At 35.7% G+C, this 25,165-nt stretch overlaps 3 protein-coding genes, 1 long non-coding RNA gene and 1 pseudogene across 5 annotated transcripts; 2 read left to right on the top strand and 3 right to left on the bottom strand.

Moving 5' to 3' along the window:
• Positions 1–23: 23 nt before the first annotated feature.
• On the top strand, positions 24–2,885 carry LOC147918764 (protein RETICULATA-RELATED 1, chloroplastic-like). The gene is made up of 7 exons (XM_087506465.1): positions 24–892; positions 976–1,074; positions 1,162–1,385; positions 1,545–1,614; positions 1,703–1,782; positions 1,946–2,010; positions 2,414–2,885. Exons 1-7 carry the CDS (start codon positions 326–328, stop codon positions 2,605–2,607), a joined length of 1,299 nt encoding a protein of 432 aa, XP_087362591.1. The 5' UTR covers positions 24–325; the 3' UTR covers positions 2,608–2,885.
• An 8,595-nt stretch (positions 2,886–11,480) lies between these two features.
• On the top strand, positions 11,481–13,424 carry LOC104772460 (protein RETICULATA-RELATED 1, chloroplastic-like; annotated as a pseudogene). The gene is made up of 6 exons (XR_015592131.1): positions 11,481–11,761; positions 11,916–12,136; positions 12,297–12,366; positions 12,454–12,529; positions 12,685–12,743; positions 13,132–13,424. The product of XR_015592131.1 is annotated as a protein RETICULATA-RELATED 1, chloroplastic-like (transcript).
• Positions 13,425–13,948: 524 nt separating this feature from the next.
• LOC147918763 (uncharacterized) lies at positions 13,949–14,868 on the bottom strand. Its single transcript, XR_015592132.1, has 2 exons — positions 14,654–14,868; positions 13,949–14,145 (listed from the first exon to the last, which is right to left on the bottom strand). It is a non-coding gene; the product is annotated as an uncharacterized LOC147918763 (long non-coding RNA).
• Positions 14,869–21,373: 6,505 nt separating this feature from the next.
• On the bottom strand, positions 21,374–22,532 carry LOC147918762 (uncharacterized). The gene is made up of 3 exons (XM_087503689.1): positions 22,290–22,532; positions 22,097–22,241; positions 21,374–21,795 (listed from the first exon to the last, which is right to left on the bottom strand). Exons 1-3 carry the CDS (start codon positions 22,530–22,532, stop codon positions 21,374–21,376), a joined length of 810 nt encoding a protein of 269 aa, XP_087359815.1.
• Positions 22,533–23,280: 748 nt separating this feature from the next.
• LOC147918761 (uncharacterized) lies at positions 23,281–23,607 on the bottom strand. Its single transcript, XM_087503688.1, has one exon. The coding sequence runs from the start codon at positions 23,605–23,607 to the stop codon at positions 23,281–23,283; it is 327 nt and encodes a 108-aa protein (XP_087359814.1).
• Between the last annotated feature and the right edge of the window lie 1,558 nt (positions 23,608–25,165).

The raw sequence follows: 25,165 nt of genomic DNA, 5'->3' as shown, positions 1-25,165 counted from the left end.
GGCCGGCTCTGTTAAAAAAATGAGAAGAGAGTTTCACTTTTGGTCTGACTGAATCTTTCCAAAGCAACAACATGTCGCCATTTGTAAAGCATTCCGTAGACACAACCGTACCTGATCATTCTCTCTCTATCTCTTGTCTCGTTTCTCAATAAGGCAAGGGTGTGTACTATTTTCAAAACCCTTAAAACCTCCGCAACTGATCAAAAAACGCATAGCATACATTACTCCGTCTCCATTTCAGACATTAGAAGCTTTTAAGCATCTGAGTATTGATCTTCTCATCCATAGATCATATAATCTCGAGAATCTTGGAAGAGGCAAAGAAATGTCTATTTCCCTTAAAATCTCCCACGTTTCGAATGTCTACAACGATGGGTTCAAAACTGTAGAGCTGCGAAAGCAATGCAGAGCCGGTCAAAGGTTTGGAATTGGGTCGGTTTGTTTCCGTAGAAGCCCTGGTATTGAATCTAGACGGATCCATTTGAATACAGACTTGTCTTCTTCTCGGAATTTGAGACTCCGATGTGTGGGATCGGATGTGGTTTCGGGTGAAATCTCTGGTAGATCGGTACCGGAGTGGGCTTATAGTGGCTTAAAGGATGAGACTTTAAGCGATCTCGAGCCGGAACTTGATGATGGTGATGGCGGCGATGAGAATGGGAATAACGACGGCGGTGGAGATAGTGGTAATGGAGGCGGCGGTGGAGGAGGAGATGATGGAGAGGATGAAGCAGATAAAGCTGAGGAGAAGGAGTTTGGTCCGATATTGAAGTTTGAAGAAGTTATGAAAGAGACAGAACGTAGAGGGATCACGTTACCAGAGGATATGTTGGAGGCTGCTAAATCCGTTGGGATTCGGAAACTGTTCCTTCTTCGTTACCTCGATTTACAGGTTTCTTGCTTTTTGGAAAAATGTGGGAGTGATTCTGTTTTTTTGTGATTGTAATTGTATGATTGATGTATTCATGTTTGTAGGGTTCTGTTTGGCCGCTTGGGTTTCTGATGAGGTCATGTGCGATGCTTCGAAATAGAATGCTTGCAGATCCTTCGTTTCTTTTCAAAGTTGGAACTGAGGTGTGTCAACGGTTAAGCTTAACATTGTTGTTCTCGGACTACTACTTATTTAGAATTGAATGTGAAAGATGTACGGATTGAATGCAGGTAGCCATAGACTCTTGCTGTGCAACTTTTGCAGAAGTACAGAAGAGAGGGGAAGATTTCTGGTCAGAGTTTGAGTTGTATGCTGCTGATCTTTTAGTTGGTCTTGTGGTTGATGTTGCTTTGGTTGGACTTTTGGCTCCCTATGCACGTATTGGGAAGCCATCCGTGGCATCAACAGGTTTGTTCAAGGACCTTAAACGTGCGTGTGCTTCCCTTCCTAGTAGGTAAGATTGTCACTGTCTCTCTCTCTCGATTTTTACTTTTTTTGGCTCCAAGTAATGTATAACTTTGTTAACTGTTCCCACTGATATCTATTGAGCTGGTAGCTGCATATTTGGGATGAGATGTATTTATACATGCTTTTTTTTTGGGTACATGTGAAGTGTTTTTGAAGCTCAAAGACCAGGTTGTAAATTCTCAGTTAACCAGCGCATTGCAACTTTCTTCTACAAGGTATAGAGAAGAACTATTGCTAGCTTTAATGTTCTTTGTGGATCTTCCTTACCTTTGGTTTAATTAATTGATGTGATGTGACATCCAGGGACTCTTGTATGGGTCGGTTGGATTTGGCTGTGGACTCATCGGTCAAGGAATTGCAAATCTGATCATGACGGCAAAACGGTATTCTTTCACCATTGATTCTCTCTATCTTGCTACTTCTCAATGATGAAATGAATCTTCTGAGTTGCTCTGTGGTTTTATATGATGTGATCTAAGAACTTGATGATTGTTTTAAAAAACTTGTTCTTCACTGATACATATTTGGGGGTTTATATGTCAACAGGAGTGTGAAAAAATCAGAGGAAGACGTCCCTATTCCACCTCTTTTCGAAAGCGCTGCTCTTTGGGGTAAGCTTTACTTTTGATCTCTAACTTTGATCTGCAGAGTCGTCATTGAAGCTTTTCTCCTCTGATATTGAATGAATTCTAACAGCTTTGAACCGTCAATATTGTGTTGTCTTATTCTTTTTCCGAATTGTTCTTGATATCACTAATCAGCCATAGGGTTCTTAACTAGGCGTAGTTTCTAAGAAAGTAAAGTACCTGAATTGCCAATGATACCAAGAATCGATTAAGCTTACAATTCTCATTGAAGGTGTTAGCTAGATTGTTCCTGTTGTTTGCATTATTAGATGCATGGGGAGGGAAGTAATTGAATTGCAGAGCTCATACACAATCTTGAAGTTTACTCTATGAATTTGTTGTTGATTACATAGACTCGGTCTTTTCTCGTTATTGTGCTTCTGTTCAGGTGTGTTCCTTGGCTTATCTTCTAATGCGCGTTACCAAATTGTCAACGGCCTCGAACGTGTCGTGGAAGGTTCTAGTGCGGCCAAACGCATCCCTGTGGTCGCCATGGCATTCACGGTGGGAGTCCGGTTTGCTAACAATGTATATGGCGGTATGCAATTTGTAGATTGGGCTAAATTGTCCGGCGTCCAGTAATAAACCGGTTCGGTTTTGTTACGAACCGGATAGTAATTTAGCCTAGGATTGATGTCTTTTTGAGGAGACTCTAATCTGATGGGGATGTTGTTTGTCTCATTAGTGATTAGGTTATAGACCGACGAGAGGTAGACAAAGAAATAGTTCATGATGTGGACCGGATTCTTTTAATCCGAATACTCGATACAACATTTTCGATTTGTCTTCATGGAGTCTTCTTATTATCTGATTTATGATCCTTAATCGTACGTATGAAATAAACGATTTGGTTTAATACATTCAATTAGTAATGCTTTTACACATACAACTAGTAAGTAATGCTTTTATACATACAGCTAGTAATGCTATAAGATATATATTTTTTTCCATGATCGATCAAAAGAGCAGATGGGCATATTTGCATGTTAAAAAATGTTGTTTGAATAATTATTTGGTGACAAAACGTCATTTTCCCTGGCTGCTTCCATGGACCATTCTCACAAGACACTGCTAAGATTACTCCTGCTCCCACAGTGTGATGTGCAAGTGACTTGCCGGCCTTTAACAACCCAATTAACTCATGTATAATGGTTGGAATATGGGTCACCCTAGCTATTTTCTGCTTCAAACCTGCCACGTTTTCTGATAACGACTCCATTGTATTCTTAATGACTTGCGCATTGTTGATGTTTGGAATAGAAACCATGATCTTAGAGGAACCCTGAACATGTATGACTGCAAGTCAAGTCAAGAAGAAAAAAACGAAAAAACAGACGATAAAATTCTGAAGTAAACAATACTGGATGTTGAGCAATGAACTGGTCTTCCGGAACAAGTGCTGACTCGTCACAGTTATGCTTCTCTGGCTCTGGGGGTGGTGGTGGGCAACACATTATCCTCCATGTTAGCAAAATACTCGAAAGCAAGCAAATCAGTCATAGCATTCTCGTGATTTGCAGAAGTTTGAAGAAACCATATAGAACGACCCCCGTACTAGCACCATTCGTCCTGATAACACTCTTGAATATCCCACAACAAGCCGTATGCAAAAAAGGTACCTACTGTCAGTGTTTTCTTGGCGCGTTCTAAACGTAAATCAACGTGTTGTTGTGTCCTCTAGACCACTTCAATTGGTATCATAACGGACGCCTAATAAAAAAATCTGTTCGTCTTTTCAACATGTGAGATCATGTGGCGAGGTATGGAGAAACCACAACAGTTCGTTGATGAAAGCGATCAGGTGATGCTTGACGCTGAGAATTGTGGCGGCTGGAAAGCACATATCACACAATTGATTCAGAGTCGTGATATGAAAGTTTGGTGCACTGTGGAAGATGGGTGGTCACATCCAACACAAACAAAGGTGAGAGGGAAGATTTTGGCGAAGCCCTGCAAGCTATGGACATAATGCTGAGATTTTGGCGAAGCCCAGATGAGAAGTTTAACGCGAGACATAATGCTGAAGCGTTATCCTCTATTTATAGCTACTTGTTGATGGATCTGTTCAAGATGGTGAAAGACTATGCATCGACGAAAGAAGCTTGAGATGTCTTGAAGGCTGCTTATGAAGAAACCAGTAGTGTCATGCAAATCATATTTGATATGTTATCATCTGATGATATTGACAAGAAGCTAGGTTTTCTTTGTTTAAAGGCTAAAGTACTCAGGAGGGCACACAAGGCGAAGAAAAATGTTGAGGAATTTCTCAGAAGTGTGTTACTCAGATTTCAGTCTCACAAACCTGGTGTTAAAGGTGTGTTGATGTCTGATGATCAGAAGGTTGATCAGTGTGTGGGGATAATGCAGGCAGATGACTTGCAGATGAAGAACAATAAGAAGGCCAAGGCGAAGAAGATTTGCTTATCAAGTAGCATCTCACAAGGTTGAAGAATTGACAACTTCAGCAAGAACCTTCACTCTCAAGGTCTGATGCATGAAAGATCCTACAAAAGTCAGATGAGCAGTGTGCCAAATGTGAAGGTTTTGGGCAATTCAAATCAGAATGTCCAATGCTTGATATGAGAAGTGTGCTGAAGTGTTATAACTACCAAGGCTATGGTCACATGAAGACTGATTGTATAGAGGTGTCTGAATCAATGCATAGATCGTGTGTGACTTGAAGTTATACTGATTATGAGCAAGAGAATCAGAAATCTGGTTTGGAATCTGAGGATGATGAGGTTGGACTATCTGCAGAAGAACAAGCATCAATCTGTTGAAGGATATGATTCATTAGAAGAAGGAGAATCATGATCTGGTGTCTGAGAATGAGAGTTGCTTCAAAGAGTCTTCACTCTTGAAAAAGTGATGTCTGAGAAGAAGATGAATTCATCTGTGTTGCAGCAGCATCTTGATCATCAGCTGAAGAATAGCAAGATGCTAAGTAAAGGAGCAAAATATCTGGACAAGCTATTGACCACTCACTAAAGGTATTGTTATTGCAAAGTGTGGTATAAAAAATCATGGAGAAAACTCATGAGGTCACACATGTATGGTCAATAAGTCTGGATATGGTCAGAAGACTGTTGGCAAGAATCATGAAAAAACAATGCTACAAATCAGAGGTGACACTGTTAGTAGAGTGTTTGAGTTTAGTTTGCAGACGACTACATAAATGGCTGCAGTAAATATTCTGAAAAGCTGAATGCGCAGTTATTGGTATTGTGGTGTTACTGGTCACATTAAGGCTGACTGTTAGAGATTTCAGAATCTTATGACCCAACTTATACGCCAAAAGAAGTTCCACAATGTTAGTAGACGAATCAACCAAGTCTACATCAAGAAGCATGATCAGTGTGTTATCTTGGATCTTCGTGCGCCACAATTAACAATTGTTTAAGCTTCAGATCTGTGAATGCGAAGACAAGATTAGAAGCTAAGGCTAGCCTGCCGAGTGTTAGAGAGCAGAGCATAAGAACATGATGCTCGTGTTGTGGAAGTCTAAATCACTACAAAGCTGCTTGGTACACTAGTCACACATATAAAGGGATGTCACAGAAATGTCAAACGACACAGAATAGTGTACATCAAGAAGCATGATGTGTATTGTTATGTTGCTCATACTAGTGATGATAAACAGACTGTTCGAAGAAAGCATTGGTACTTTGTCATTGGTTACTCAAGGTACATGACTAGAAATCAGGAGAACATAAACACCCTTGAAGAAGATGCTGGTGGCATGGTCACCTTTGGAGATGGAGCTGAATGTAAAATCAGAGGTAAAGCCGTAAAGGTACATCTGGTGGTGAAGATCAGCCCGTACTGAATAATGTCTATCTTGTTGAGGGCTTGAATGCTAATCTGATTAGAATGAGTCAGAATTAGTCAGTTGTTTCACCAAGAACGAGTGTAAGGCTGCTGATGACCACGACAATGTCAGACATGAAGGTCAGCGATATGAGAAAAGTTGCTACATGGGGGAGGTCATCCAATCCACATGCCAAGGACTTCAATCAGAAATTTTCTTTGGTGTTTGAAGACATGATCTCAAAAGGTGTGCACCAACGAGGTGCTGTTAAGAGTGAGCTGCAATATTCTAGAAACTGTGAGAATCACATCCATCAAGAAGATGCTAGAAGGATACAAGAGCAGAGTTACGAGATCTGCTGATGGTGGTGTGTTTGAGACCATGTTTACTTTCTCAGAGTCCATGCGTATTGCTACCATTGGACAGAGTTGTGCATCGGAGAATGCTAGTAGACAGAGGTTTCCATCTAGAACCTTGTCTGTCGATGTTGCTAATGATGCTGCAGGTCGGAGGTGTGATGTTTGTTGCAAACTGCAACAGTCTGGTATCTCTCAGGAGGGCGGAGCTACAGAGGAGGCTACTAGGTCTATCACTGTAGAGTTGAGAGAACTTTTAAAACTAGGTTCCATTCTACATGAAGGTGTAGGGAGGAGTCAGGAGAGCATATCATCTGAGTATGCTTATGGTGTTCTTGTTTCAGAGGAATGCAACAAACATGTTTACCGGAAAGCTAAAGTCATAACACTTGCTGATGAGGTTGTTGGTGATATGACTGATAACTGCACTGTACTGAAGAACCTCAGTTATCTGGTATTCAGTCTTGAACTGGTTAAGCTTGCTGAACCGTTGAATAATGATGAGTGGGTGGCTGTTATACGGGAAGAACTAGAGATGCTTAAACGTAATGGCGATTGACGATTAGTTCCCGGACCAGTCACAATGGATTGAAGCTTTTCAAATAGTTTTGTCTCTAAGTGAGTCTTCAATAACAGGAGAGATCAACTTGGACAAGTTGTGAAGAACAAGATACGATTAATTGTACAAGGTTACGAAGATAAAAGTATATGTGAAAATAAAAACGTTATATAAAAATTATGGAATAAAGTATTAAATCTCCTATATATTAAAAGAGAAGCATTCTTGAAGAAAAACTGACGTGTCGTCGCCAGAAAGTTTTGTGCCCAATTTATTACTTGCCCTTAATATTTTATAATATTACATGAAACTGCTATTGCTATTCAATTTATTTATATACACAATATTTTATTCTTATAAATTCTAAAATTGGTAAATATTATTTAAATATTAATAAATATTATCTCTTACATGTTTTCGAAATTATTTTCAAAACCTATGTATTATAATATAATAAAAATTATAACATGAGATGTAAAAAATATTTATTTAAATCATATTTTCAAAAATATAAATAATATTATTTCTTATTGTTTAAAATTTTTTGACCAAAAAAAATTGAAATTAATTTCGAATAACAGATATTGGAAAATCTTAAAAAACAATTTGACGGTATCTTAAATTTATTTTAAACTATTAAAATATTTAAACTTATGCAAATCCTAATTTTCAGTTTTCCATAAAGAAAATTTTTGATATATAAGACTAACATATATTAAAGATTTCTTAATTTCAAAATTAACATATTAAAAATATAAAATCTTATATATATTTTAATATTATTTCTTAAAGATTTCGAGGGACGGGTTTTTATAGATAAAAAAATATTATACCATTGATGGAATATGGCTACCGGGACGGATTTGACCCGCTTAAGAATTTGGGTCATTTAGAAGTTTTAATCTTTTTGACGGTTTTTATCCGTTTCATAATTTACAAGTTTTATACAATTCTGATTAATCACTAATTCGGTAAACGTTAGATTCAGATATGTTGTTTTATGAATCTTGATTTTTTGCTGAAACTTTTATTATTTCAAAAATCACAAACTGAAATCAATCATAGTAACATAATATATTAAAAACTTTATAGTAAACATAGTTTTTGAAATCAATCACGAACGTACGTGCGGGTCCATATCTAGTTTTATTGTAAAAGAAAATGAAAATTTTTAGCAACGCAAGTCTAATCCCAAATTTCAAAACAGTGATTAAATTGGAGACGATGATGACAAGCAAAAGATTAGTCAAACAGTCAAACTATGATACTTATATGTGTTATTTAACAGTTGAGAAAAATATGATTAGTTCTTTTAACCAATACCATTCGATAACCAATACGGCAATACCTATATCAAAAGTGATGTGAAGAGACCCAAAATCCATCTGCACGGTTGCACCCGTCGCGTCTACCTTGATACACTATATTTTTTATTCAATAAATGAAAAAGATTTGATGTGTAGGTTTTTATTTTCCATGAATGAGAATTTGTTTTTATTTTTTGTTTTTCTTATATTAGGAGAAATTTGAGTGACAATCAAGTGTTTTAATTCCATCATACCTTCCCTATGTAGGGTTCTTACAGTTGTCACCCATACCAAGTTACCAAACCAAACAATGCTAAACATAATTCTAGGATTAGAAAAAAAGGTCGCTTCAATAAATAATGTGTCAGCAAGAATTTGAATTAGAGAGTTATCAATTCCAAATAATCTTTGATATTATATCATCAATTAATATTTTTGAAAAACTAGTTAGAATTTCCAAATTGGAAGTGGAGAAAAATATAGTTACCAGTCAATATATATATATATATACCATAACAAAGACGAGGTGTGTGTATTTATTATGCGAGAAATAAAATCGTTTAGTTTACTTAAACCAGTATCATAACTAATAACCGAATTTTACTATTTACTAAGTATATTTGATTCTATAGTTTCCAAGTAACATGTAATTTATCCAGTTATGCACAAAATTATTTCTTATTTAATAAAATGGTATTTTTTCCCCTTTTAATCAATAAGAGAAATGCACAGTTAGTGCCCATCCGGTTGGGATGAACATCAGTAGACATTAGAGAATATCTCCCACAGTGAGTTTAGTGAAGTGGATTAGCATCCCATCCCAATAGCTCCTCCGATAGCAACTATCATCTTCAATAATCGGAACTTATATTCTATTCATTTCAGCATATCTTCTAATCTATATATATAAAGTTAGCTTTTCTCACTCCTGGTGCAGCCACCTCAGCTGCCACGTCAGCCACTTCTTCTTTAATTTAATGGGCCTTACAGATTTTAATAAACCTTTTAAACAATCATACAAATGACAAACTGATCAACTAAATTTCATCTAAAATTTGTAGGCCTAACACTATTTCATTCAAATTCTCTAGACCCATCACTATTTTTAAATCCTATGAATTCAATTTTTTATTTTAAAGTAAATTTAAAATATTTATTTAGTGCATATGTTTTGTTAATTATAATTAATCGAAAGTTTAAATAAAAAATAATTATGTAAAATAAATTAAATATTAAAATAAGAAAACAATACTATAATTTTTTTATTAGTGGTAATAATATAGTTAAAGATTTCTATTAAACTGATCATAATTTAAAATTTCAAATATCAAAACAAGGCAGTCCAAGCAACACTTTCAAAGAATCAAGGAAACACAACTAGAAATCAATTAAAATTATTTGGCAGCACTTCACAAATCCATCACCAAAGACAAAGACGCAAAGAGATGAACACACATTTAATAAACTAAAAAGATTCATATATATGAATGCCATAATCAAATAACCGTAACACAAAATTATATGAAAAAGACAACCGAAGAAACAAAAAAACAACCCGGACTTTATAAAATTACAGCAAGATAAACAAGAAAATTAATTTTCCCCAAAACACAACTCACATCAATCGAAAAAATCACTCACAGGATAAACGGGAAAAACAATTACAATAAATAACACAAAACAACTCACAACTTAATTAGGAAACCTAAATAAGCCAACATATTTTCATATAATCAAATTTGCAACTCAATTGACATTCACCTTTAACAAAATCAACAAGGGATAATCAAATATCCCAACAGATGCGAAGCGAGTAAGGAATCAACCAAATACGCAAACCCCCCAAAAAAAAATCAAAGGAAAACGATTACGATAGGAATGACTAAAAAAAACGATTACGAGCATCAAAGACATAAGTTCAATCCTCAAACAGACCTCTAGATCGGAAAATTGCTCTTCTCCTATCCGTTCACGAGGACATCGGATTTTGAAAAAGAACAAATAAATTTCAACTCAATAACATACAAATAATGGCCCAATAAACCTACAAATTATAAGCCTTACAAAGAAATTGGGCCCGAATGAAACAAACAAAAAATAGCCTAGAAAAGAGAAATGTAAGTTATTTATTTTATTTATTTTTCTTAATAAAATCCATAATATTTTTCACTCCAAACACTAAAACATTGACAAAAAATTACTCCAACAGTTTACAAAATACATATGAAAATATTAAATAACAATTCAACCACAAAATGAAAAATAATAATAAATTAATGACAATTAACAGTTACAGCAAAACAACAACTTCAACTAAACAATGTTAACTTCTAATAATAATTTTTTTAAAAAGCATTATAAACACACAAGATGATCTCAACTTTTCCTTTAAAAACCGCAAACTAAATTATACTTACTACAAAACATATTTTTATTAAAATATCCAACAAAACAACACAAGCAACCAAAATTAAATACAAAAACAAACGTAAAGATGAATTTACAAAACCCAAAAAAAATATACACAACAAAACTCGGAATACACTTTAATCTAACTACCGCGCGTAGCGCGGATCGATTGCTAGTTATATATATCTCTTACATTATTTGAAATTAGAAGATTGTTTTTACTTTTTGTTGTATTTGCGCTTTTATTAAAGGACATTTAAGATATACGAAAGATAGATATTCGGTACACATCACCATGATTTTGTTTTTAATCTCATCATTTTTTTTAAGAATTCATATATATATATATATATCACTTATATTATTATTGAGAAGGAAAATCTATTTTTTTGTACTTTGTTATAACAGAATAATAACAAAATTCTTACCTAATGTGTTGTGATACTTATTTGTTTTTAATATCCAGGAATATCGTTGTTTTCGTAATTACGTAAGTAGTAGGTACTATCCCGCGGAAAACCGTGCGCTGAATTTTTTTTGATGAAAATTTGTAGTAATTTATTTTGTTATTATGTTATTATTTATAATAGTTTGTGATTAAAAATTTGTTATAGTTTAGAGTGGAAGTACCCAAAATCTTTGCTATAGTTGTTAAGTATGTAAAAAATATATAACTACCATGTAAAAAAGAAATCTTATCTGTTAGTTTTTTTAAGTACAAATTAGTTTTGATTCTAATATTTTTTTTTTTGACTTTTCTACAATTTATTTTATTTGATGTGTCCCCAATTTTCATTCTTTTAATTAAAAATATTTATTTAATAAATTATTTAATCTTAATTAAGTTTTTCTTATAGCAATTGAATGTAATTTTTACATATTTTAAGGTTAGTTTTATATTTATACTTCTCAATTAATATAGTAGGATATGATAAATTTAACAAAAAATTGTATTGTTAATGTAGATGATGTGCATGAACTTGGACTCAACAAAGAATTCCTCACTAATATGTAGATGATCTACACAACTATTTATTAATATGTAATGTGCATAAACTTGGACTCAAGAAAAGATTCCTCACAAAGAGACACTCGCCATTATACAACCACCACAAAGAGACACTCGCCAACAAACCCCATAAATATATGCATATATTATGTCAACTTCTGCAAACTTAAAACCACTAATGGTATTCCATGCTTTCTCTCTCAAACAGTGCGACACCCAGGCGATTTTCTTCAACCAACTTTTTCCTCCGATCTTCGATTCCGGCCGGCGCTGGCTTCTCCGGCATCGGTCGGCCTTGTTTTCTTTTCTTCTGTTTCCAGTTTTCTTGTTTGTTACATCGTTTAGCAATAAAACCGATCATGATTCATCGATCTGAATTCGTTCTCACTCTTATGGTGATGGTTTCTATTCTCTACGCCGGCGATGTACGGATTGAATGCAGGTAGCCATAGACTCTTGCTGTGCAACTTTTGCAGAAGTACAGAAGAGAGGGGAAGATTTCTGGTCAGAGTTTGAGTTGTATGCTGCTGATCTTTTAGTTGGTCTTGTGGTTGATGTTGCTTTGGTTGGACTTTTGGCTCACTATGCACGTATTGGGAAGCCATCCGTGGCATCAACAGGATTATAAGACCTTAAACGTGCTTGTGCATCCCTTCCTAGCAGGTAAGACTCTCACTCTCTCTCTCTCTCTCTCTCGTTTTTGGCTCCAAGTAATGTACAAATGGGTTAACTGTTCCCACTGATATCTATCGAGCTGGTGGCTACATATTCGGGTTGAGATGTGCTTATTATACAGGCTTTTTTTTTTTGGGTACATATGAAGTGTTTTTGAAGCTCAAAGACCAGGTTGTAAATTCTCAGTTAACCAGCGCACTGCAACTTTCTTCTACAAGGTATAGAGAAGAACTATTGCTAGCTTTAATGTTCTTTGTGGATCTTCTTACCTTTGGTTTAATTAATTGATGTGATTTCACATCCAGGGACTCTTGTATGGGTCGGTTGGATTTGGCTGCTCATCGGTCAAGGAATTGCAAATCTGATCATGACAGCAAAACTGTATTCTTTCACCATCTTGCTAGCAACTTCTCAATGATGAAATGAATCTTCTGAGTTTCTCTGTCGTTTTATATGATGTGATCCAAGATACTTGTTGATTGTCTAATTAAAACTATTCTTCAATGATACATATTTGGGGTTTCCTATGTCAATAGGAGTGTGAAGAAATCAGACGTCCCTATTCCACCTCTTTTCGAAAGCGCTGCTCTTTGGGGTAAGCTTTACTTTTAATCTCTAACATTGTTCTGCAGAGTCATCGAAGCTTTTTCTCCTCTGATATTGAATGAAATCTAACAGTTTTGAACCGTCAATACTGTGTTGTCTTATTCTTTTTCCGAGTTCTTGTTATTCACTAATCAGCCATACGGTTCTTAACTAGGCTTAGTTTCTAAGAAAGGAATGAACCTGAATTTGCCAATGACACTAAGAATCGATTATGTTTACAATTCTCAGTGAAGGTATATTTAGCTAGATTCGTCTTGTTGTTTGCAATATTAGATTCATGGGGAGAGACGTAACTGAGTTGCATAACTTCAGAGACAAGCCTGAAGTTTTTCACATAGAGACTCACTCTTTTCTCTTTATTGTGCTTTTTTGTTCAGGTGTGTTCCTTGGCTTATCTTCCAATGCGCGTTACCAAATTGTCAACGGCCTGGAACGTGTTGTGGAAGGTTCTAGTGCGGCCAAACGCATCCCTGTGGTCGCCATGGCGTTCACGGTGGGAGTCCGGTTTGCTAACAATGTACAGTAAAACCTCTATAAATTAATACTCTATAAATTAATACTCTATAAATTAATAAACACTATAAATTAATAAATTTTGCTGGTCCCAAGTTGGGCCAATGTAAAAATTAACAAAATTCGATAAGATAATAAGATAATATTTTTTTTGAAATCCTTATGTAAAATATGGTCCCAATAATATCATAAATTAATAATTATGTAAATTTACATATATATATATATATATATTGAGATAATAATGTATGTTTCTCCTAAAGCTTAATTCTATCACTAGTAAAAACAAATTATATAGTTACGGAAATATTTGTAGCTATAATGTATTTTTTGTAGCCAAATTAATTTTGTTACTGATTTGTGACAAAAAATAGTTAGTAATTATTTGGTCGTAGCAAAATTTTTTGTCGTAGATAATTGTCGCAAATTGCTACAATATATATACCAACAAAATAGTAGCAAATTGCTACAAAATGTCACAGGTTATTGTAAGTATTTGTTACGGAAAGCATTTGAATTATATGTAACAATTAGCTTCAAGAACCAACAAAATGTCCGTTATTGATTTGTGACAATTAGCTACACTATAACTAGTGATAAAATGGTTACGAATTACTATGCTATAATTATGAGATAAATGAGATATTTATTAATATTAATTCAGTTATTTGCAAATATGTATGAGATAAATGAGATATTTATTAATATTAATACTGGTAATTTACAAAAAAAAAAAAGTAAAAGTTAACAAAAATAATTATATACATAAAAACACGGGTCTTAATTTTTAATTGAAACTTCTTCTTCCATTGAAACTTCTTCCTCGAAACATCTTCTTTAATATCCTTAAGAACACGGGTCTTAATTTTTAGCAATATCTGCGTGAATGAGAAAATAAACATAAATCAATTAAAAGTGGAGATATCAGGATATTAAAACACACAAAGACGCAACAATGATACATATAGTAAAGTTAGAACTAAGCATAACGACTTTGAACAACTAATATCGAACTCCAAAGGACCCATAATTTGTTATTTTTGTGTGTGTCTCTGTTCAATGTTAAAGAGAGAGAGAGTACGCAAGATGATAAACCCAGACCAGAATCACCGATAAGCAAAAAAGCTTTGAATCAATCTCAGTGAAGCTCCTAAACTCATAAGCATCATCTTTTGCCATGTTTCACTCTGATGTCAAGAATTACAAACGGGAAAAAATCTTACATATGCTTCGAATCTCAAATCAACATTAATTAGGTTAAAAACCCAATACGAAAATTCGAAAAGTTAAATGAGTCATATTTAAATCCAACCCAACCGAAAGATCTAAATTGAGCAGAAGCTAGAACGAATGAAGAAGACAACAAAAAAGGAGGAGAAGACATACCCTAGGATGAATCGAGGTCAACGAAGCCGGAGAGTGAGAAAGAAGGATACAAGGTGAACATCCGTCGAGCAAAGAGTGTGAAGCCGATGTTAAAGATCCCATTCGAACGGAGAGAAACTGGAGGGCGAGAAGTACATGTGAAAGCAGCCATGGCTATGAGAGAGGGAAGGAAGCCAAAGATCTCGTAGAGACGTGTGTAAATCTCGAGGTAAAAGAAGTAAATGTATCCGTTGATTTTACTTTTATCAACGGTGGATATCAAATGAGGTGCGATCCTCACCTTAAAGAACTAGCCAATCAGAAACAAGTCTGTTTATTTGTATTTTAATAGTTTTCCTTATATTATTTTTTCTAATTACTAGATTAATTTTTAATTCGTGATAAATTGATAAACTAGAGTCAATTTTTATGCATGATGTTATAGCTCGCTTGGTTAGTTGAGTTCTAATGGCAAGAGAAATATGTAATGGCTGCTGGATTGTTTTCTGTTAGTATTAATATCAATATACTAATGCCTTTTTTTGTTCTTCAGTTGATATGCATATTGTCGGATATATTATTAGGACATTCTGTGTTTTGTACTCCTAGTAGATTATGAATGGATTAACCTATATAATTTTGCTTTGTTCTAATGTTGATAATTGAACATTTTAGCTTTAATAACGTCTATGTTATTTTGTTCTTATGTCATCGTCTCCACCACTTTCCTTTGTTCTTAATGTCTATGTAATTTTGCTTTGTTCTTATGTCATCATCTCCACTACTCTATGTTGCAAACACTAATACCTCACACCCACAATTACCCACAACACATTGACACAATATGTCCGCTACAGTTATCTACACTATTATTCTCTGTCGTTAAATTGCTACAAGTGCTTGTACATATTTTTTGCTACGAATAATTTGTCGCAACTTGACATTTTCGTAACTACGCCATAGCTACAAATAATTCTGTCCCGAAATCTGTAGTAAGTTTACTACAAATTTAATCTGTAGCTTTTTGTCTTTACCTTGCTACGAATACTAACTAATTTGCCACAAATTTATTGATCTAATATTTTGTCCTTTTCAGTAACTTTTCGTGGCTATTTTTTGCTATTACTTATTTCGTAGCAATATTCTGTAACTATATGATCTGTTTTTACTAGTGTATAGAACAATTGTAATGTTGTGTTTTCAAACTATAACTATATCTCTAAAATAGTCTATAACATGTCATATAAATAGTTAAATTTTTAAAGTTTTCAATTTTTAGATATGCATCATTTACAATTTGATAATTTGACAGACTATTAAAATAGGACAATTGATAATATTATTCATAAATCTGAATTTATGTATGTCATGTGTATAAGGCAATTTGTCTATAGTATTTGTAATTAATTGTCAATAATTATTTCTAAATATTACAAGTTCAATTCCTAAACCATAAAATTTACAACATCCAAGTATCTAATCTTATTTTGCTAAAATTGTCTTAATTCATAACTTTTAAAATTTAAACAATTAAAATATATAAATTATTAATTATTAATTTACACTATAAATAATAATTATTAATTTATAGATAAATTAATATCACTATAAATTAATAAAATCTCTTGGTCCCAACATTATTAATTTATAGAGGTTTTACTGTATATGGCGGTATGCAATTTGTAGATTGGGCTAAATTGTCCGGCGTCCAGTAATAAACCGGTTCGGTTTTGTTACGAACGGGATTGTAATTTAGCCTAGGGGGTGTGTTGAAACTTGTGGAATTGTTAGATATTTCATTTCAGAAAAGAAAAAATAGTTTGTGGTTTTGTGAGATTTTAAGACATTACATTAGGTTATTTTAAGAGATTTTAGAATTAAAAAAGAAAAAGAAAAGACGAGGTGTGTGTAATTTATTATGCGAGAAATAAAATGGTTTAGTTTACTTAAACCAGTATCATAACTAATAACCGTTATGGAGAGCAAACTGATGCTTTTAAGCCTTCAAGAGGCTTGAGACAGGGGGACCCTCTATCCCCTTATCTGTTCGTGCTATGTATGGAAAGGCTCTGCCATTTGATTGATGATGCAGTGGAGGAGAAAAAGTGGAAGCCAATTAAGCTATCACAATCGGGACCGAGGCTGTCTCATGTTTGCTTTGCGGATGATCTTATCCTCTTTGCAGAGGCATCGGTGGCACAAATTCGGGTTATTAGAGGCGTTCTTGAGCGGTTTTGCAAGGCCTCGGGTCAGAAGGTGAGCTTAGAAAAGTCTAAAATATTTTTCTCTGAGAATGTTTCTAGAGATATGGAGACTCTGATTAGTGCGGAGAATGGTATCAGGTCAACAAAGGAGTTAGGCAAGTACCTTGGTATGCCTGTGTTGCAAAAGAGAATAAATAAAGAGACCTTTGGGGATGTTGTGGAGAAGGTGTCCTCGAGACTAGCAGGTTGGAGGGGTCGCTTGCTTAGTTTTGCGGGCAGGTTAACTCTGACCAAGTCGGTGCTCGCATCTATTCCAGTACATAAAATGAGTACCATAAAACTGCCACAAGCAACTCTGGACCAGTTAGATCGAGTGTCTCGAGATTTTTTGTGGGGAAGCACTGCAGAAAAGCGCAAACAGCATTTAGTTGCATGGCAGAGGGTGTGTTTACCAAAGGCTGAAGGGGGTTTGGGTATTTGAGCCGCGTCGGATATGAATAAAGCTCTTATTGCTAAAGTTTGTTGGAGAGTGCTCCATGATCATCAGAGCTTGTGGGCACGGGTTGTTCGACACAAGTATAGAGTTGGAGATGTGCATAACTATGGCTGGACAGTGGCGAAGAGTAACTGGTCCTCCACTTGGAGAAGTGTGGGTGTAGGCTTGCGTGAGGTGGTGCCCAAAGGCCAAGGATGGGTTGTTGGGGATGGGCGTCAGATACGGTTTTGGACTGACAGTTGGTTATCGGATAGACCCCTGGTGGAAGAGATAACAGAGGAATTGCCTACGGGGTTTGCGGGTGTTACAGCCCGAGACTTTTGGCGTGAGGAGGGGGGCTGGGATTACACCCACATTCGTCCTTATATCACGAATGAGAAATCACTGGAGCTTGCTTTTGTAGCTTTGGACAGTTTAACAGGCTCTAGAGATAGGCTGTCTTGGAGAGCGAACCCGGATGGTAATTTCACGTTTAATTCAGCTTACAGACTGTTAACACAGAATAATGCAGCTAAACCAAACATGAGTAGCTTCTTTCATCGGATTTGGAAGGTGTTAGTGCCGGAGCGAGTTAGGTGCTTCTTGTGGTTAGTTGCTCAACAGGTAATCATGACGAATGCAGAACGAAAAAGGAGGCATTTAGCGGATTCTGACGTCTGTTCAGTGTGCAAGGGAGGGGTGGAATCTATTCTTCATGTGCTCCGGGATTGTCCTGCTATGGCTGGTCTCTGGGCCTGGATTATACCGCAGTCTAAACAACAATCTTTCTTTCAGTTAACTCTGTTCGAATGGGTTTATGATAATCTAGCAGGTCAAGGAGGTGGTAGTGTGGGAACTTGGCCCACTCTGTTTGCTATTGCGGTATGGTGGGGATGGAAGTGGCGGTGCTGTAACGTCTTTGGTGAAAATAGGCCTTGTAGAGATCGGGTGCGTTTTGTGAAAGATCTGGCAGCTGAGGTGCTATTGGCTAATGAACAGGGGCACTCTCGGGATGGGCAAACTACACGTGTGGACCGCGAGATAGGTTGGATTGCTCCGGTTTCTCGTTGGTATAAAATGAATACAGATGGGGCTTCAATAGGTAATCCGGGTCTCGCTTCTGCGGGGGGTGTTGAGAGATACAACTGGGGAATGGTGTGCTGGGTTTGCAGTCACCGTTGGTAGGTGTTTGGCACAACTTGCGGAGCTCGGGGGTGTGTACTACGGGTTGTGCATTGCATGGGACAACCAGGTTCAGCGTTTGGAGCTCGAAGTGAATTCAGAGGTAGTGGTAGGGTTCTTAGGGATTGCCGAGGCACATCCTTCGTCTTTCCAGGTACGCATGTGCCAAGGCTTTCTTGCAAGGGACTGGATAGTCCGGGTTGTTCACGTTTATAGGGAAGCTAATCGTCCAGCGGACGCATTAGCCAAGTATGATGATGTTGGTATTATGATTACGATGTTGATAATATTAGTATTAGGTTGATAATTAATGAAGAAATGATGAGTTAGTGGTTAAATCATAAACTCATTATAACCAAACTCATTTGACTCATTAACTCATTTAATCATCAACTTATTTAACCCATCAACTCATTAGAGTCAAAATTTTAAACTCATTAGAGTTCATGAGTTGAGTTGAACTGAGTTGGCTCATTAATCTTGACCCATTTTGACACCCCTAATTACATAATTGGAAAAGTGGATTGCAACAACATATCAACAACATTAAAAATGGCTCCTTTACCTGTTTTTTTCAGTAAATCTGTTGAGCTTGACGGAATCTTGGTAAGTGAACAACATCCTTGTTATTGATTTAAGATTGTTCGTGGCAGTGAATACTTTTTATACAAAATAATTATGTATAACTTATGATGTTGCAGAAAGATGCGTGCCCGTAAAAAAGATACTCAGTACAGCCGATGTTGCAAGATATGCTTAAGATAGTGACTCTAGATATGATGAAAGATAAATGCAGGTTAGTGGATTATATATGTTTATATAGTTTGAGAACTGGAAAGTTAATTTGTTTAGTGTCTTTGTACTTACATATAGTATCCACACAAACAAAAATACATTGTTGGCACCTTTTTCTAGTGAAGGATATTAGTGAAACATGAGTTATTGAGTTTTAGAATGGAAGTAAGATTATAATGCATGGTGAAATAAAAAAAAAACAGTTTATATAATTGTATTTATAAAATTCTAAATATAAAAATAAAATTGAAGTGAAACATTAGTTCCTAAGAAACATCAACTAGAAAGATCTATTATGAAATTTCACTTAAAAAAAATAAAATATTAATTACGCTTCTCAACTTAAAATTTTGATCTAAAATGAAGACATTGTAAGGTTTACACTTTTTTTGGAAAAACTATGAAAAAATAATCCATCTAAAAAAATAAAATCAATGGTCACAAAATATAGAAAAAAGATATGCAAGGCTTTACAAAAAGTGACATGTGATGTAGCATCTCTCGTAAGAGATATTATCAACTGGAGCTACAATTTTATAAAATAATTATTATTATATTTATAAAACAAGTTTGAGATTTCATCAATTTTAATAAATGTTTTTAACCCAAAAAATTGCCAGAAATAACATATTTAAAGTAAATTATGTTTTTTTAAGAAGACAAATCTGAGATTGCATCACAAAATTAACATCTAAAAAATAACATATGGGGTTTTAGAAAAATATGTAACTTAGATTAGTGAACGAATATTCATTGTCGAGTTTAACTGTTTCATCATATAAGTATTCTTGACTTGGTCGAAAATTCTATTATGGCAGGTGAGGCACTTGGACAATCCGTTGTAGTGACATAGCACTAAAAATGTTCATGAAATTTTGTATATTTGGATTTAATGTTTGATGTCAATATGTTTAAATGATATCTATAATTAGGCGAACGATCAACATTCGACGTTAGAACTTTTATAAAGTTGTTTTATGGGATATGAATATGAAATGAATTCTTATAGGGATAAAAGATTAGAAGATTGTCGACAATATTGTTTATTATTCGAGTGAGGATCTTAACTCATTTTTTGCTATCACGTGATATATTGTTGATTTGCCAAGAAAAGATTATTGCGACACTAGACAATATATGTTATATATAGATTAGTAAATAAGTATGACATTTATATATATTTATCTTTTAAAATTCAAATGGTTATATTTATATTTAATGATTTTTATTGATAAAAATTTTAAACTAAAATCCCACATAAATAGATATAACAAAGAAACATTATCTTCAACAATATAAATATTTGGATCTTCAACAGTATAAAGTTATTCTTTTGTAAATAAAAAACCCTTTCTATAAATAACTTCCCCAAAGCAATTTTATTATATTTACTAAGTATATTTTGATTCTATAGTTTCCAATTAAACAAACATGTAATTATCCGGTTATTCACCAAATTATTTCTTATTAATAAAATGGTATTTTTTCCCCTATTAATCAATAAGAGAAATTAAAAAACCGTAAGGTGTGATAATAATATAGGGAAATCACGTTTTAAACCTTCAAAATGTCATTGAGTAGCAGTTTAAACCTCGAGAGAATTTCATTAACACAATAAACCTTTAAAATGACTTTACTAACACTTTGAACCTTTAAAATAATTTTACTAATACATTAAACCTTAAAACTAACTTTCATTTTTTGTACCGCTATAAAAAATAACAGAATAATAATATCCGTCAACGCAAAATAGTTAAACTGTGTTGGTTTAATTTCAATATTTATTAGTTTTATTTTTTATATAAATAAATAAAAAAAGAAAAAGATAAATTTGTGTTCATCTTCATTATAGACAAAACTTTTACGACGTTAATCTTCACATTATTAATCCTTTTAATAAATGCTTCTCCACTGGATTCTGATTCAAGTCAATTGGCTTCTCATTGGAAACCAATGAATCTTCTAAATATGTTGTCATCATGAATTTTACATTTGTCAAATGTTTTAACCTTCCCTCTCATTCTTCATTTTTTTTACTTTAATGTATTTTTAAACTTTTTTTTTTCAACCAAACATTTAAATAAATTAAAAGGTGACTCCAAAGTTGGTTGCCCAAATTGGAGGAGTAGAGTTTACAAAAGAAATTTCAGAAACTAAAGATCTAGAAGAGCGGGCCAGGCAGTCTGCTCGCACGTTTGACGTCCTCGGTATCTGGGACAGGGTAAAGGAGGAGAAGGATGCTCTGAGGGCTTGGAAATCTTCTAGCAAATGTGAGAATGCTGGCCAATCGTCGGGTGCCTGGACCATCGCCACCAACTCGGAGCTATCAGACTCAAAAATGGGACAATCTATCCCCACCGCCCGAAGAGACTCCATAGCCCATAACAAGGCTTGAAACTCCGAGTGAAGAGAAGAGGGACTCCGTCGCAAACTACGAGCTCCCATAAGTAGCGTCCTATCATCATTGTTACCATACCACCAACCCAAACCTTCAAACGGATCCGAGCCTTTCCAGGAACCGTCAACATGTCAACGAGTCAAAGAATTTCTTTCCTCCATAGAAGACTGGGGAACTATGTCATTCTCAGAAACAGACTTGGCCTCCTCCCAAAGGAGCTTATCATTTGACGCCTGATTAATAATATCATTTGGCTCTGCCTCTATCCCTTGAAAGACCTTCTTATAACTATCTTTCCAAATTGTCCACAAAATCCAAGGCAATATATAACCAATGCCAGGACCCCCCGAATGAGAAAAGGTGTTGGAATATAAGAAATCTAAATTTTCATACACATCCAAAAGGGAAACCAGTCAAAGACAGCTGGACCGGAGATAACTCCCAAACCATACGCGAACGTGCACACTCAAAAAGGGCGTGATTGATAGTCTCTACCGCAGAGCCACACCGTTGACACGTAACATCACACCGGATACCCCTATGAGTGATTCGTTCCTTCACAGGAAGAGACCCAGATGCCACCTACCAGAAAAAATGTTGAACCTTTGAGGGAACCTCAAGTTTCCAAGCTTGTGCCCGCAAAACTGTGCACGTCGGCCCGTATTCGATATCCTTTTGTAATTCCCGTGCTAATCTGTAACCAGATCTCACTGAATACTTGCCAGACTTAGTATAATGCCAAACCAGTCTATCCGACCTCAAAGACTTACTGACCGCCAAACTCCGTATGAGCGGAATGTCCTCCGGATCCATAAACTCCTGAAGAGTAGGCAAATGCCAGTCCATTGTAAGGGGATTAATAAGGTGGTTGACCCGCAGATTAGGAAGTAGAACTCTCCCCTGAAGAGTAGGCAAATGCCAACAAAGGATGTTTTTTCCTAAAATATCGACCGCGCATCACCTGAGCCATTAAAGAATTTGGGTAGTGGATCAGCCTCCAATACTGCTTAGCTAGCATTGCATCATTAAATTATTCCAGGGCACGGAATCCCAAACCCCCATCACATTTATCCAGACACATCTTGTCCCAAGCTACCCAATGCATACCTCTAGCCTTATCATTAGACTTCCACCAAAAATTTGATATAGCACCTGTTGTACCCACGATCTGCCATCTCGGGCAATAGGCAAAAGGGCCTAGGCCGGGCTTGTCTAATGGGCCAAGAGCGTATTACTGATCGGCCCATCAGGCCCGGAGGAAGGAAGTGAGCGCGGAGATGATCCGTGTTGGTCAGCTCGCAGCTCGGGCCCGGTCAAAGATTCCCACATTCAAGAGGATTAATTGGGTCGCACAAATCGTGCCCTATTAATTATGCATTAATTAGATAATAAATTTGTCTGTATAAATATGTAAGGGGGGAGTCTTTTGTAATGGATCAGAAATATTTTCCAAAAAAAGCAATACAAATTCAAATTCTCAAAACTCTCTCAATTCAGTTCGGAACTATTAAACGGCGATAAGCTCCTCCACATTCGAATCACTTCGGAAGGAGAAACTTGATCTCAGTTCTCACAGCACCCGTAAGTTTGGACGTTATTGCTGTGGCAGTTTGTAACATGACATAACATGAGTCGGGAGAGCTAACGCAACTGATTTGATCATAATCTCTTTACCCCCTTTTGATAAAATCTTCACCGACCAGCCATTAACTCGCTCATCTAAGCGGTCATTAACATAACTGAAAGCTTTAGTCCTTGAACCCGGAATATTTTCAGGAATACCCAAGTAAGAACCCATTCCACCCTCTCTGGAAATTCCAATTACTGTTTTTATCCGAGACCTTACATCCGGCGGAGCTTTCTTACCAAACATAATGGATGATTTCTCTAAGTTTACCTCTTTGGCCCGACGCTTTTCCATAGTTACCTATAATATCCATAACCACTTTGCATTCAGACTCCTCTGCCTTACAAAAGAACAGATTATCATCCGCAAACAACAAATGCGAGATCGAAGGGCAATCCCGAGCAATCGATATTCCCGTAAGTCTCTTCTCCCGTTCAGCCTTTTTAATATTCGCAATCAGAACCTCTGTACAAAGAATAAACAAATAGGGGGAAAGAGGGTCGCCCTGCCGTAAACCCCTCTTAGGTAAGATGGATCCCCGAGGTTGACCATTTAGAAGAACTTGATATGAAACCGAAGAAACACACCACATAATCCATGCAATCCACCGCCTATGAAAACCCAATTTGGTCATAACCGCCTCCAGAAAATCTCATTCTACACGGTCATACGCTTTACTCATATCCGTGTTGAATGCCATAAACTCTGATTTGCAGCGTTGGTTAGTATTTAACCCATGAAACATTTTTTGGGCAACTAGAATATTATCAGTGATCAGCCGACCTGAAACAAAGGCCGATAGCATTTCTGAAACAAGAGACGGTAAAAACCGCTTTAACCTGAAACATAAAACTTTTGAGATAATCTTATAGCTCACATTACAGAGACTAATTGGCTTAAATTCCGTCATACGTTGCGGTCGCTCCACCTTAGGGATGAGACAAATATTCGTCTCATTAAGGCGAGGATCAAATCCACCCGTTCTTAAAAATTCTTTAACCAAAGCCACGAGATCTCCTTTTAAAGAGGGCCAGAATCATTGAAAAAATAAAGCCGTCATACCATCAGGACCTGGAGATTTCTCCGGATGCATAGCAAATAAGGTTTTCCGAACCTCCGCCTCCGTAATTTCCCTAATTAGACTCCTGTTCATACCATCTGTAATTATAGGTGAAATCTCCTGTAGTATGTCTGTAATACCACTTACATCCGATCGTTTAAACAGCTCCTCAAAATATTTTAAACTTTTTTAAACATCCAATTATTCTAATTATTTTAAACTTTTTTTATCAATCGTAATATATAATTAAATTAAATTAAACTAATTAAACAAGTATTTAAATCAAATCAGCATAGTTTAACTATTTTCTTGTGATGGATATTACTATTGTTCCATCATCTTTCATGGCGGTGCAAACAGGAAAGTTAGTTTTAAGATTTAAAGTGTTAGTGAAATTATTTTAAAGATTTATAGTGTTAGTGAAAAAATCTTAAGGTTTAAATTACTACTCAGCGACACTTTAAATGTTTAAAATGTGATTTTTCCTAAAAGTATATTAATAATACTCTTGTCTGCTTCGGGGGTGTGTGAAGTTTTAGGGTGTGAATGGTTGCAGTGGTTGGGGTGGACAAATCCGTCTGCGGACTGAACCATTTTTTATTTACCATTCAGCAAATGTAGTCTGCAGTGGTGCCGTCCAAACAAAGCAGAGACAAGACCGCTGCGGACTAACTGCGGACCATTTTTGCATACAAATAGAGTTGGTCTGCAACGGTCTGTAGTCCGCCCTAAAAATGGAGCGGTCCACCGTAGGCGGATTTGGCCGCTCTAACCGCAGTTACCATTCAAACC

Source organism: Camelina sativa, chromosome 20 (assembly GCF_030686135.1).
Source record: "Camelina sativa cultivar CO46 ecotype springtype chromosome 20, ASM3068613v1".
Lineage (NCBI taxonomy): Eukaryota > Viridiplantae > Streptophyta > Magnoliopsida > Brassicales > Brassicaceae > Camelina > Camelina sativa.
This window is presented reverse-complemented; position numbering and strand designations above follow the sequence as displayed.

What these genes read in the sequence shown, in the direction of transcription:
- LOC147918762 (XM_087503689.1), bottom strand. Translation starts at nt 22,532, where the DNA reads ATGGACTGGCATTTGCCTACTCTTCAGGAGTTTATGGATCCGGAGGAC. An exon ending in AACTTGAGGTTCCCTCAAAG is followed by an intron (nt 22,242 to 22,289) that starts GTTCAACATTTT and finishes CTTCCTGTGAAG; the next exon opens with GAACGAATCACTCATAGGGG. An exon ending in GGTCCAGCTGTCTTTGACTG is followed by an intron (nt 21,796 to 22,096) that starts GTTTCCCTTTTG and finishes GTTCCTGGAAAG; the next exon opens with GCTCGGATCCGTTTGAAGGT.
- LOC147918764 (XM_087506465.1), top strand. Translation starts at nt 326, where the DNA reads ATGTCTATTTCCCTTAAAATCTCCCACGTTTCGAATGTCTACAACGAT. An exon ending in TTTTCAAAGTTGGAACTGAG is followed by an intron (nt 1,075 to 1,161) that starts GTGTGTCAACGG and finishes GATTGAATGCAG; the next exon opens with GTAGCCATAGACTCTTGCTG. An exon ending in TTGCAACTTTCTTCTACAAG is followed by an intron (nt 1,615 to 1,702) that starts GTATAGAGAAGA and finishes TGTGACATCCAG; the next exon opens with GGACTCTTGTATGGGTCGGT.
- LOC147918761 (XM_087503688.1), bottom strand. Translation starts at nt 23,607, where the DNA reads ATGGAAAAGCGTCGGGCCAAAGAGGTAAACTTAGAGAAATCATCCATT.